Source organism: Cheilinus undulatus, linkage group 8 (genome assembly GCF_018320785.1).
Source record: "Cheilinus undulatus linkage group 8, ASM1832078v1, whole genome shotgun sequence".
NCBI classification, from domain to species: Eukaryota; Metazoa; Chordata; class Actinopteri; order Labriformes; family Labridae; genus Cheilinus; species Cheilinus undulatus.
The window spans coordinates 26,759,577-26,772,025 of NC_054872.1; the positions used below are offsets into that span (position 1 = coordinate 26,759,577).

Here is a 12,449-nt window from a genome sequence, read left to right on the forward strand (position 1 = left end):
ATTTAAAGTTCAGTTCCGCTGAAATCTATTTGATTCAGTTCATTTGAGTTCAGTTTATGTCTTGTTGCAAAGTGAAACTATGGCAACTAGCCCTAAGGAAGTGTTTCAGCCAATTACATCCTCCAGAACGTCCTCAAATGATTTTCAATAGAGTGGGTCGATTTGATGCTTTTTCTTCTTTTTATCGTTTTTTCATCCCCGCCTCCTGTTTTTAGAAATGCTTTGTGTGCTGAGCGTGATTCAACACGCTCAACCTGTAGCCTGTTCAGACACACAAACGCACACAGACGCTCACACTCACTCACAGTCTACCACACCTGCATCTGTGTGTGCCGGCCGGCTGCGGTTGAACAAAAGTTCACTCTGTGTCACCCAGCGCCTGAGGGTGTTTAACCCCGCCACGCTCACAGACACTCACACATTCACACTGTTATGCTTAAAAAGTCTATTTTCTTGCTGCTCTTCACTCCAGCTCCATTTGTAGTGGCCGTAGCTCTCCCGCTCTCCTCCCCTCCCCCCGTCCACTCTCCCACCCCTCAGTACTGTACACCCTCCCAAGGCTAGTTGGCATGGTGATGCTGATGGGATGGCCGTTGCTAGGAGATGAAGAGAGCGGCCAAAAGGAGCATCGTCACGGTGAGGAGAAGGCGATCCCTGGATGGGCTGCTTCCGCTGACGCTCTTCTCCAGTTTGGGAACAAAAGGGTTATATTCATCTGAAAAAAAAACAGAAAGACACAGAGAAAGAGGGAGAGCATGACATATGTTGTTTTTGTATCAATGTCTGTCTAAAGTTTCTGAAAATTTTAGAAACCTTAAATGAAAACAAGGGAGAAGATTTTATCCAGGGTCTGCTTATTCGAACGATATCAAGTAAGTGAGTACTTCTGCACTGAATATCAGAATAACAGCTGTGTGCAGCATCAGGTTCACATTCCTTTTTTTTTTTTAAAGATTTATTTTTGGGTTTTTTTTGAGACATGCAGGAAATAGTGCCATGAACCGGATTCGAACCTGTGTTGCCTGTGTACATGGTGCACGCCTTAACCATTCAACTACCGGCGCGCCCCACATTCCTTTATTTCTACCTGTAGACAGATGTGTTTTGTATCCATCAACATGGTGACATCCATTGATACATAATCAAACAGATGTAAAATTAAAAAATCCCATATATAATGCACTAGCCTGCCTTCTTGTTCAGGCTGTTCAGGCTCTGTTAGGTTGAACACAGGGATCGGGTGTGAACACCCTTTTCAAATAATCTCTGGCTTATGATTCAGATCATTTTCTTGCTGGAATATAAATCTTCTCCCAAGTTGTAGTTCTCTTGCAGACTGGAAAAGATTTTCCTCCAGGATTTACCTATATTTTGCTGCATTGATTTTACTCTCTACCTTTACAAGCCTTCAAGGGCCAGCTGCCAAGAAGCATCCCCACAACATGATACTGCCATCACCATGCTTCACAGTGAAGATGAAATCTGTTTTCACTTTAACGTAATTTTTTTTTGTTTAGTGTATTTTTGGGGGGGTCAAAAAAAGACAAATTATATTGACCATGATTGATTTATTAAATCAATTAAAAGGTAAAACATCCAAGCGGGTGAACAATTTTTTAGGCAACGAAGCATGAAGTAGGGTGGTTGTGCGACACTGAATGTGACTGTCCAGCCTCCATGAGATGAGAGGTTCTCACTGGAAACCCTCACTGACGACCTGGCTATTGCTTCCCATCAGTGTTTATATTTGGGTTGATGAGCCCATGATGACAGGTAATGTGGTAGGGTGAGCAGCCTGCTGTTGTCCTGGAGCTTGCATGTACAGAGGATGCTGTGGTAAGTTATGTAACGTATCCATAGCACATCGGTGCTGCTATACTGTATGTCAGCACTCTCAAACTGCCTCTTACCCAGTTAAAAAATTCTTGTAGTAAGGTATAATTTCTTATGAAAACGTGATGAGTTATTTAGTGAAGCAGATTTACTGAACAAAAAGCAGCTTACAGCAGACTCACGCACAGCTGTTAGGTCTGATTCAAAAACAACAGTGCCATTTCAGGCTGCTGCAGCTGTTATTATAGAGCTCTTATTGTTCTTATTAAGTGGCACATTCTCAACCTCACAATAACATACCGTAGCACACAGACACGCTGTGTATACTGTAAATCTGGCTCCGCACACCTGGTGTAATCCTAAAAATAGTTCCTTGCTTCCTTTTGTTGTAGGCTACATGCTGAGCGCTCACGTCTAGTCAATGTTCAAAAACACAAGCCACCAGACAGCTCGCTGCAAGCCTACACTCATGAGACACACATGCAGCCAGACACGCCCGCTCTAGTCACTGATTAATGAGACTGAAGAGCAGACAGAAGCACTTTTTTCTGTCTCTGCACGGGGCCGGTGATGCTGATTAGGAACTATTGTGTTCATGGCCCAATGGCATGGAAGATATTCTCAATGTTTCCACTCGGCGCTGATATATTTCCAGCTGCTCTGTGGGTCAGACAGCAGAGTAATGACTGGCTGACACCTGGTTTGGGAGATGGCCTCCTCCGGTATGCTCTGCCGGCTTATCTAATGAGGTCCACGCAGCAGCAGAGCTCAGGTTAAACGCTTTGACCGTTCTGTAAGCGAGCATGCAGCTAAGGGGTCAGGACGCAGATACTGTGGCACTTACTGACAGAGAAATGTGGTTTTTAAGACACAAACAAGAGAAGCATGGAGCATCCTTGCAAGACTGGTTCGAAAGTGTGGCTGTACAAATCATCTCACGACACACATACACACACTTCTCACATGGGCTGTCATAAAACCGATGATTACTGGCTTCCACTTTAGGCAGGATGGTTCTGAAGGGGGCATGCGATGTACATCATGACCTTCTGACATGTTCCTGAGCCAAACATCAGCTCACAGTCACACCAAAGCCGTGTGTATTGCTGTGTATTGTGTGTATGTGGGTGTGAATGCGTGCCACATTTGGAGCAGAAAAGCAGGCAGCCTCTCCCCGATAATTAGAAAGCTCAGACACCTAGAGGCATCTATGAAATTGAATGTCATGTTGACAAGAACAAGAAGATGTCTTCTGATTGTGTTTACGAGAGTGTGTGTCTGTGTGTGAGGTTTCTGTGTGGGTGAATGAGTGCGTGGGTGTGTTTGTCAGTATCTATTAACTGAAGCCATGTTTCTGTCTGAGATAAATATAAGTTAAAGTGGTTTCTGTCATACTTTTTCACTCAAAATACTTCAGAATTTTATTTAATAAAACTTTAGAAGAAAAACTGAACATTTCCCCACATCTAAGAATCTACAATGTCCAAGTATTGACTAATTTATTCTAATTAATCAGCCTTTATTGGACTATTAAGTTCCTGGTATGAATTAAAACTGGGCCACTTTTATATCACTGATGTAAACAAAAAATGGTGTTGGAGGTATAAGGTTTACTTGATATTGCAGTGTTTATATTCACACAATTATGCATATGTTGACATTTTGTACAGTTTTTCACTTTTAATTATTTATCCAGCCCACGTATTTTTTATTTAGTGTTTTATTTGTTCAATAGGGATAGTATGAAGCAAGTTGCTACACACTCTAGCACTTATAGCCTAAGCTTCTTTGCAATGCCTGTCCCTAGCTGGAACTTTAGAATACATAAAACTCAACAACACACACATACAAAAACAGTACCACACAAGCTTGAAAATATAAGGTCAAATCAACACAAATCTAAGACAATCAGATGTCAAACATAAACCGTCCTAACTCAGTGGAATAATACAGATGTGAAGTTAATTACATGTTGACAGCATGGAGTGTTGCTAGTTCAGAGCTGTGACATCATTAGCTTAATTAGAGCACCTGTGCAACCAGCAATCACACCTGCTGATAATCAGCTGCTTCCTGACAGCATTTTTGAATGTGTTTTTTAAGGGACCCTGCATAACAGGACATGTTGACTTTAATAAATCAAAAGAATTGTCTTTTATATGTTTGCTGTACTGACACACTAAAAAAAGAGTTAAAATATAGTTTAAACTGTTCTCTCTGTGGAGTGTAATCCTAAAAGTCTTTAATTTGACATGTGTTAACATCAGTGAGGAGTCATACAAAGAAGAGGTTACTGTGATGGAGACTGAGGTGAGTACAATTGGAAAGATTTAGGTCCTTTCTCAAACTGCTCCCTTCACATCTCCACTCTGCACAACTCAAAGAGGGTCTGATACATGAAGTGATGCTGACTTACTAGACAGATGTAACACCTTCTATTCTTCATCATGGGAGACATGCTATTGCTTAAAATGCTATCACACACAAACTTTAGTGTATCAAAATTAGTTAAAAATGGCAGCATCACACAGATGTAAAAATAAAAAACTCTACATTACTAACAGGATCTAACTCGAAAATCTTGAAAATTTTATGTGTTTATTTCTGTGAATTGTTTCATGTTTAAATGGACTGAAAAAACATGTAATCTTAAAGGGTTTGGGATCATGTCATCACGCCGCAGTGCTTTCTGGGAGATCCACCATGCTGGGAGCTACCGCGGTCCGTGTGCCCATTAACAATGTATTGGCAGCACAGGCTTTCTCTGTCTGTTGTCATTATTTTCTTTTCTCCCTTTTTTAATTTACAAGAAGGGTAAGGAGTTATATTGAGACAGGCTGTAGCTCCACTTCATATGACTGTAATGATAAAACATATACATTTACTGTTTTCACTCCACTTATGCAGTAGAGGAGAGTTCATTCAGGCACTCAGAGTACATAATTTGAGTTAATAAATAAACATTTATTTGTCTTGCATTTGTCAGTAAAATGCTTACACTGATGTGTTTCCTATTATAGCCTTCACATTACATTACGAAATTATGTGTTAATAGAAACAGCATTTCAAAGAAAATAAAGTAAAACGTAAAAAAATATTAAAAAGGTGACAAGGTATTCATGTCAAAACAAATTTGCAAAAAAAATCAAATTGTTACATCAAAGCAAGACAACTGAATTACTTTAACTTTACACAATAAACATGTATTTTAAACCCTAAATTTATGAGCTCATGGTTGGAGCGGACGTCAGATATCCTGGAAGCTTGTTCCACAGGTGGGGAGGATGAAACCAAAAAGCTGCCTCTCATCCTTCCTAACAAAGCTACTTATCTGAGAACTGCATCAATCCTTTTCAGACACTTTATATCTCTGTATCCCCCAGCATGGCCGCTGTGGCCCATAACGCAGTGTGACATGTTGTGAGTTCCCAAGCCTTGTAAACATCAGACAGAAATTATGAAATGTTAAAAAAGAAAAACAGCAGTGCTACCAAATGTGTTTTCCCTCTCATTTAAGAAGTGATTTGTTCGTCTTCCCTATGTTATCAATGTGGACAAAGTATTTTATTGATGTAACATCTTGCTACATAAAGTTCCTCAAGGTTTCCTTGGCAGTGAGAGGAGTTCATCCCAAAGCCTGCTGCTGAATTTAAACCTTCCACATCAATGGAGGGGGATTCATTAGTGACGTCAGACAGAATCAGATTGGGAGCAAAGGTGGAGCAGTTTGAGAAATGCCTGCAGAAAGAACAATGTAGCCATTTCACATCATTACCCAGAATGCATTGCAAAATAATAGCAGCCCAAATGACAATCTTTCTTTTTAATTTTTTTTTTTTTTTTTTTTTAGTAAGCTAACATTTTAAAGACACTAGTGCTATCTAACAATGGGAATATGTCTTAATATGCAGGGTTCCCTGGAGTTAAACAGAGAGCATGGATATGATAAATGTCAGCAGTTTAAAAGTGAATAAGTTCAATAATACAATAATTATTTTCCATAAGTTCTTAGGCAACACGACTTTCATTTATAAAATTGGAAGTTTAAAAAAGTACCAAAACAATGAAAAATAAATACAGATTTTTATGTCATTTTTAACCCAAACCAATTTTTTTACACAAAATAAAGCAAGAGAACTGTCTAAAATGTACAAATACACTGATAACTTTCCAGCACTTCAACAATGCCAGCATATTTGTGCATTTAGAAAGTGTTTATGGGTTTGCTTGCACAAACACTTTGGAAATTAAAAACAATAAGCTACTAAGTATGATCAGTCTTGGATTTCCATTTTTGTTGCCATGGTACTGGCACAGTTATGGATATTGTTTATTTTTACTGGCAACATCTAAGCTTAAATTCTGGTATCTTCAGGTATTAGCTGAGCTCAGTTGGTCAAGCAGGTACCCAGTGAACAGACACCACAATCCTTGAACTCTGGATCCTGACACTGCTTATTGTGCAAAATGTTTTTCAGGCTGTTCAACATAATAAAGCTGAAAAATATTTTTCTTTTAATCTGGTATCACTGCAGCCATACAAAAAAATCCTCAATATCACCAGATTCACTTTTGATGTAGTTTTTTTGTGTTATTTGTTGTGATAATTTCTGTTTTGTCTAAAAACTAACAAAAATGTTAATGATGACAAAGACACGTTTCACATAAATACACGTGGGGGGATTATAAGCTAACATCACAACTAAAAAACAGACTGTCCCTTAAAGATGTGGTAATTATTACAATAAAACCCATTAAAGAGAACGATTCTGATTCCCCACTAATGGCCTGACCTGATCATCAGATGCAGAAACCGGAGCCAACGGGGCGTCTAAATGAGCATCCTCCTACTGAAAGCCATCAGTAATCACATGGCTGCACTGGGAGCTGCTCGCTCCATCGTTCCATCTGTGTTGTAAATGAGATCTAAATGAAATCTAATACTAGAGGCCGCATTCAGGAGGGAGTCACTGTAAAGCTGTGGACACTAATTGAAAGAGGCAGAGCACAGGATGTAAACTGTAAGCAGTGAAGGGGAGAGAGACTGGGAGGTTCACGACATGAGCCACCAATACTCAGCTTAGTTAAACATTTTCAGACGCACTAATCAGGCACATTTGTGCGTCTGTGTGAATGTACTGATGCAAACTTTGAATAAGAGGAATTAAAACTAAATTAAAACGTCAGAGAGGAGAAGAAAGGACAAGGGAAGGGAGTAGAAATGGCTGCAGATTCTTTGTTTTGGGTTTGTTTCAGAGCTCCCTGCTGAATCCTTTCTTTCCTTTGCACAACATGGGTTTTCATAATAATTTTGTCTGCAACACAGCGCTAAAGGTGAAAATGACCCTTAGGAGTCGGGCTAATTTGTGTTCTGTTATTGTGTCAGCAGTAACATTGTTTTTCTGTGGTTCCTTATCTGTGAAAGTACTTCCAAAACAATCATTCTTTGGTGGAAATTGCTGTGTTTTTGCTGTGAGTCTTTGAATAAAAGTGCACATTTTGCAAGTAGAATTAGCATTCATTTTAAAAATATTTGCAGGAGACAAGAATGAGAATGAAAACATATCACTCAAAAATGTAGTGACAAATACGAGCAGACTCTAATCTATGCTTCGTATCGGCTATAATAAACTACATTACATGAAAAGAAGGGCATTTCTTTGATTCAAATATACAGTCTGTCACACTGTCATAGCATTAATGCATAGCTCAACCCTTCGATTATTATCATCTTGAGGAAAAACTTATCAAACCAGTAAAAAAAATCAATTTCACACATCAAAAGTTGAATAAACTGAGTTTTTGTGGCTTTCCTCTCTGCTGCATTCCTGACTTAAGGACAAATGTTGGATGGAGAATTAAAGGGCGGGATGATGAGGAAGGAGATGGAGGAGTAAGAAGGAAGGAGATGAAAGAAAAGATGGAGGAAAAAAAGAGGAGAGAGGGAGAGGTTTCTCTAAAGACTCATATGACCTGCAGCCATTCGCCTCAGCCGGTGATGAGTTTTCTTCTGACAGTTATGAGAACAGACTGATTTATTACACAAGCACACACACACACATGCAGGCACACACTCACATAAGTAGATTAACAACAACATAGGCTCATATTTTACAAGCTACCTTGGAGAAGAGCGTAAAAGGATGATGATTGATCCCCACATCTGCTTGTATAATGTGGAGCTAGCTAGGCTATGCTAGCCGTACATGTTGATTTTGTGCTAAAGCGCTAATGTTGCCACATGATGGTCTGAGAGATTATTTTAAGTCTGTTGCTTATTGATTTACCGCACAGCTTGTCCCTTCACTGGCAGCCAGATTTCAGACTGTTCCAGAGCTAACAGATTTAGCATGATTCACATGATTCACATGAGTCCACCAGTTGTGTAATCCTAACAGGAGCAGCAAAAGGCCAAAGAATGGGGAATCAAGACAACCCTTTCCTTTTATGAATGATTATTAATGTTCCACAGAACTCAGTGTTCCAGCAGGATAATGTTAAATGAGTGAATGCATGAAGTTTTATTTAGCAGGACAGCTGCTGAAACAGCAGGTTGGTGCTGTAAAGTTTCTTTCCTAAAAGTTCTTCTGAATTGTCACATTTCCTGAGGTTAAACTGATACTCTATTACCATTAAAAGTCACTAGTAATACACCCACTGATACTCTAAATTTGTGTTATCAACAAATGTGATAAAAGAAGTGTGAAGTTTGGCATTTTCACTGAGTTAGGTGGAAACAACCCACAACAATAAGTGGTCCAGTTCCTGTTTGAGAGCCAGTTCTTATTTTAATATCAGTTTCTGTTGTTATCTAACAGACAGATCTTTTATCCACACTGCTATGCCACAAGTACACCATGCACTAAGTGCTTAAGCTTGATGGTACAAACATTAATCTTTTTTGTTCAGGGGTTGTCATACAACCCAATCAGTGAGCAGGTTTCATCCAGACAATTTCATCCAGTCACTTAGGGGAGATGGGGCATTTGGAATAAAAATAGATATGGGATTTTTTTCTGTCATGGGTTGAAACACGTCTAAATGAGACCACAGTAGGAGTCATATGAGCCAGATCTTGACAGCCCAAATGATCTGGACTAAAAGAGAGCCAAAATTCCCATCACTAACTACAACCTCTCTGATCAGTGTCCACATATGTCATCATCCAAACCAGATAAGCTTGAGTTGGAAAAGGTGTTGCTTTATTAATTCAGTTAACGATACTGTGTCATTAGAGTCCATGGAGCTCCAAGGGCTTTGTGAGCTTTCTGATGCCCTAAATTGACAAGAAATGTTGGGGGGAAAATAACGATTAGTTTAAATTTACAGATGAGAAGGTGAAAATAGATAATAATAAAATAATGCTGAATTTGAAATAAATCTATAACATACATCATTTGACTTTCAGTCAGATCATGTGTCATTCCTCATGCTTTGCACTGGGGCATACAACGGCCGTCCATGATGGACAACGGTCCAACCAGCTGCTCCCGACTGGTCAGATGGATTTCTGACATTTTTGATATTTTGGTCGTACAACTCCTGACAAGCCCACAGTGAGAGCAGAACAATGAGCACAGTCCTAAACTTTGGTGTTTTTTTTCCTTTTATAAACTGTCAGAAAGCATCTTCATCAAAGGTCTCTCCACCATAAATACTTCTCAACTGTGTGTATAATACTCTGCCTTAAATATTATGAATTGTCAAGGGAACAACAAGAAGCTAATAAGAAAGGATACGTTGAAATCCCTCACCAGGTCTGCGTTCATGTACGCATGTTTTTAACTCAGTTTGGATTGCAGCGTCAATCTGGCGGTGTTAGATTAGATATGACTTTTAAAATGTAATTAACATTTAACCAAAGCTTTGACTATCCCTGTGAGTAATATTGCTTTGAAATTATGTTGAGCAGCTCCAGCTTTCAGTTGATTTCCTCGCTGTTTTTTATCTTTGATGAATGAACGTTTTTTAATAGATCAATCTAAAAAATACAATAGACAGGTTGCATTCAGTCATTAATAAAGTTCTGTTGTACAGTGTTTTATCACTTGGAATTGTGGGAGAATTAAGCAGAAAATATGTTATTTTGGGGTGAGAAAGAGGAACCTTAAGAGGCAACAAATTAAGTTATTAGCTTCTTAAAAAGGAAGTATTTCAGACCGCTGTTATTGGATTAAGGGTTTAACAGGGAGAGGAATTATTTACTCCAATCTATTTACAAACCTGTGGAGTGTTCAAGAGCTGAACACAAACACAAAAAATAACGTGAGATTTCATCATAATCAACTGGCATAATCAATTTAATCCACTACTGTGTGTGCAAATATGCAAAGACAAGACTGGAGTGTTTTAGAGACAGAAGCTCATCCAGCGCTCTAAAATGTAAGAATCAAGACTGATATGTTTGGAAAAAAAGCTATTCAGACTAGAATAGAAATAAGAACACTTCTTCATTTGTTTTATAGGCTACCGGACATTTCAGTCTTTCTTTAATCTCTTTTAAAGTTTCAGAAGAGAGCAGTTTATCTGTCATAACATAGCATATCACTGTCTGACACTTATAAATAGCCTAACAATACCTGAAATTGAGGTATTAGAACCACTCTTCTCTCAGTCTGGGGCAGTTTTAAGCTGGCCTCCTGTTTGCTTGCTGCTACTTTTAATGTCCCCATCTTAAGAGCTGATCATGTCTTTTTGAACCCAAATGTAAAAATATTAATTATATTGTAATCTGAACACAAAGAAGTATGATAATATCATATAAAAGTTATCTATACCGGACAAATGAATTAATTAAATATTCTAATATCAGATAGAATTTGGTTGTCCAACAACGTGGTTAACCACAGCAGTGTTTTTCTTCCACAAGCTGTGTTTCTGATGCCACTTTTTAGGCTGGAAAAAAGAAAAATAAATTTTCCTTTACTTCTCTGACATGTAAACTGAAGCCATAGAAAGCAGGAATCTTTGCTGTATTACATATCTCCATGCCATAAACTCTGGGGGCGCGGCTGGCTGAACCATGAATAATGGCAGCTGTATTTGTCAACGTTTCATAAATCACACATGGACGTTGTCATAAGATGATTTCTTCGCCCAGATTGGTGCTGGTTTCTAAACAAGTTTGATAAAAGTGGGCCTAAGTGTATCATGTAACATAAGAAGGTCTTTAAGGCAGAAGATGTGTCATTACAAAAATACACAGCCTGCAGCTTGTTTGAAGTCTCATACATACCACACTGTAGCTTTAATTAGAAACAAAGCATATATTAATACCACACTGAGAGCAGTTCACCAGTGCACTGATTTCTCCTGTTTGAGCAACAAACTGTGGAAATCTGCAGATCCTGGATACTTGCATTTTTGCACTTTGTGGAGCTCACTGAGCTTTCCTTAACTATGAGGATATAGACTTTTAGTTCCACTTCATATCCAGGATTTTCATCTTCAGAAAAAAAATGAAAATAATGGAAATCTGAAGGTATTTAGAGATGGATTAACTCTCTTTTCCTTGCTGTTGTAGTAAGTTGATTTGGTTTGATGGAAATCAGTAAAACAGCTAAAATAACCCTTAACATAATGATGGGGGAAATACTGTGACCAATCTGATTCACATGATATGAGACGGATGCGCTCTGAATGATAAACATGAGTTCACGTCTGATTTTATGACCTGAAGGGTCTGATAGGTTTGTTCCATCTTCACTTGCATCTGCATGACCTGATTGTGTGTGCGTGACTCACCAATATCATCAATTTTTAGGCCTGGTCTAAGCGTGTAGTCTGGTTCTGTAGGCTCTGGCTCATCATCCACATCAGAGGCTGAAACAGAGAAGAAAAGAGAGAAAGAGAGAGTAAAATTGAGCATGACAGAAAATGAGTGAGCAGCAGAGTGAGGTTTGAGGGGTTAAACCATTCCTCCAACCCAAAGGATTTTAATTACATCCAAGTCAACATGTTGAGAGAACAGTCGAGGGAACGGCAAGGAGAGGGTGTAGGGGTTAAAAAAAAAATCCCCTGGAGCAGACAGACTGACAAGTCATAACAAGGGAGCAGGAAAAAAGAGAGAGAGGGAGAGCTGAAGAGAGGCAGTGTGTGAAAAGAGAAGGAGAGCGATGGAGTCGGGGGTGTGAAAGGGAGGAGAGGTTAATACTACAGGGCGGTGGAAGTTAAAAGGACCGGACAGGCCAGGGATCAAAGTCTGTGTGTAGAAGTGTGAGCCTTGTGTGTGTTTTTTGAGCAAAAGATTGAAGGGAAGGGCGGAGAGCGAGAGAGCGAGAGAGGTTAACACTACATATACATAGCCACCCACTGACCGCACACAGTAATAAATGGACTCTGACAGGGAGCGAGAGAGAGGAGAGGGGGTGACAGGGGGGAGAGAGGGGCCTTCAAAGCTGGAGCTGCTCCTTTCTGCTGAGCAGGAAGAGCGAGAGAAGACAGAGACAGAAAAAGACAGAGAAAAGAAGACGAGCAAAGAGGGGGTTCTGTGCTCTGAGTGAAAATGCTGCAGGGGAAACTCAGCAGGAGTATTAATAGCTCTGCCTGTTTCAGACTGTATTTAGATTGTGTGTGCATCTGTATGCAGCCGCTGTGTGTGTGAGTAATAAGTCTGT

The 12,449-nt window shown here is 39.3% G+C and overlaps 1 protein-coding gene across 3 annotated transcripts in view; it reads right to left on the reverse strand.

Moving 5' to 3' along the window:
* Positions 1-487: 487 nt before the first annotated feature.
* Positions 488-12,449, reverse strand: part of efna3b (ephrin-A3b) — a 106,267-nt gene continuing 94,305 nt past the window's right edge. For all 3 annotated transcript variants that reach the window (XM_041792797.1, XM_041792798.1, XM_041792799.1), the window contains exons 5-6: positions 11,578-11,655; positions 488-715 (exon numbers count right to left, since the gene is read on the reverse strand). In XM_041792797.1, the coding sequence (XP_041648731.1) occupies positions 597-715; positions 11,578-11,655 (197 nt within the window). In that variant the 3' untranslated portion in view covers positions 488-596. The remainder of the gene's footprint in view (positions 716-11,577; positions 11,656-12,449) is intronic.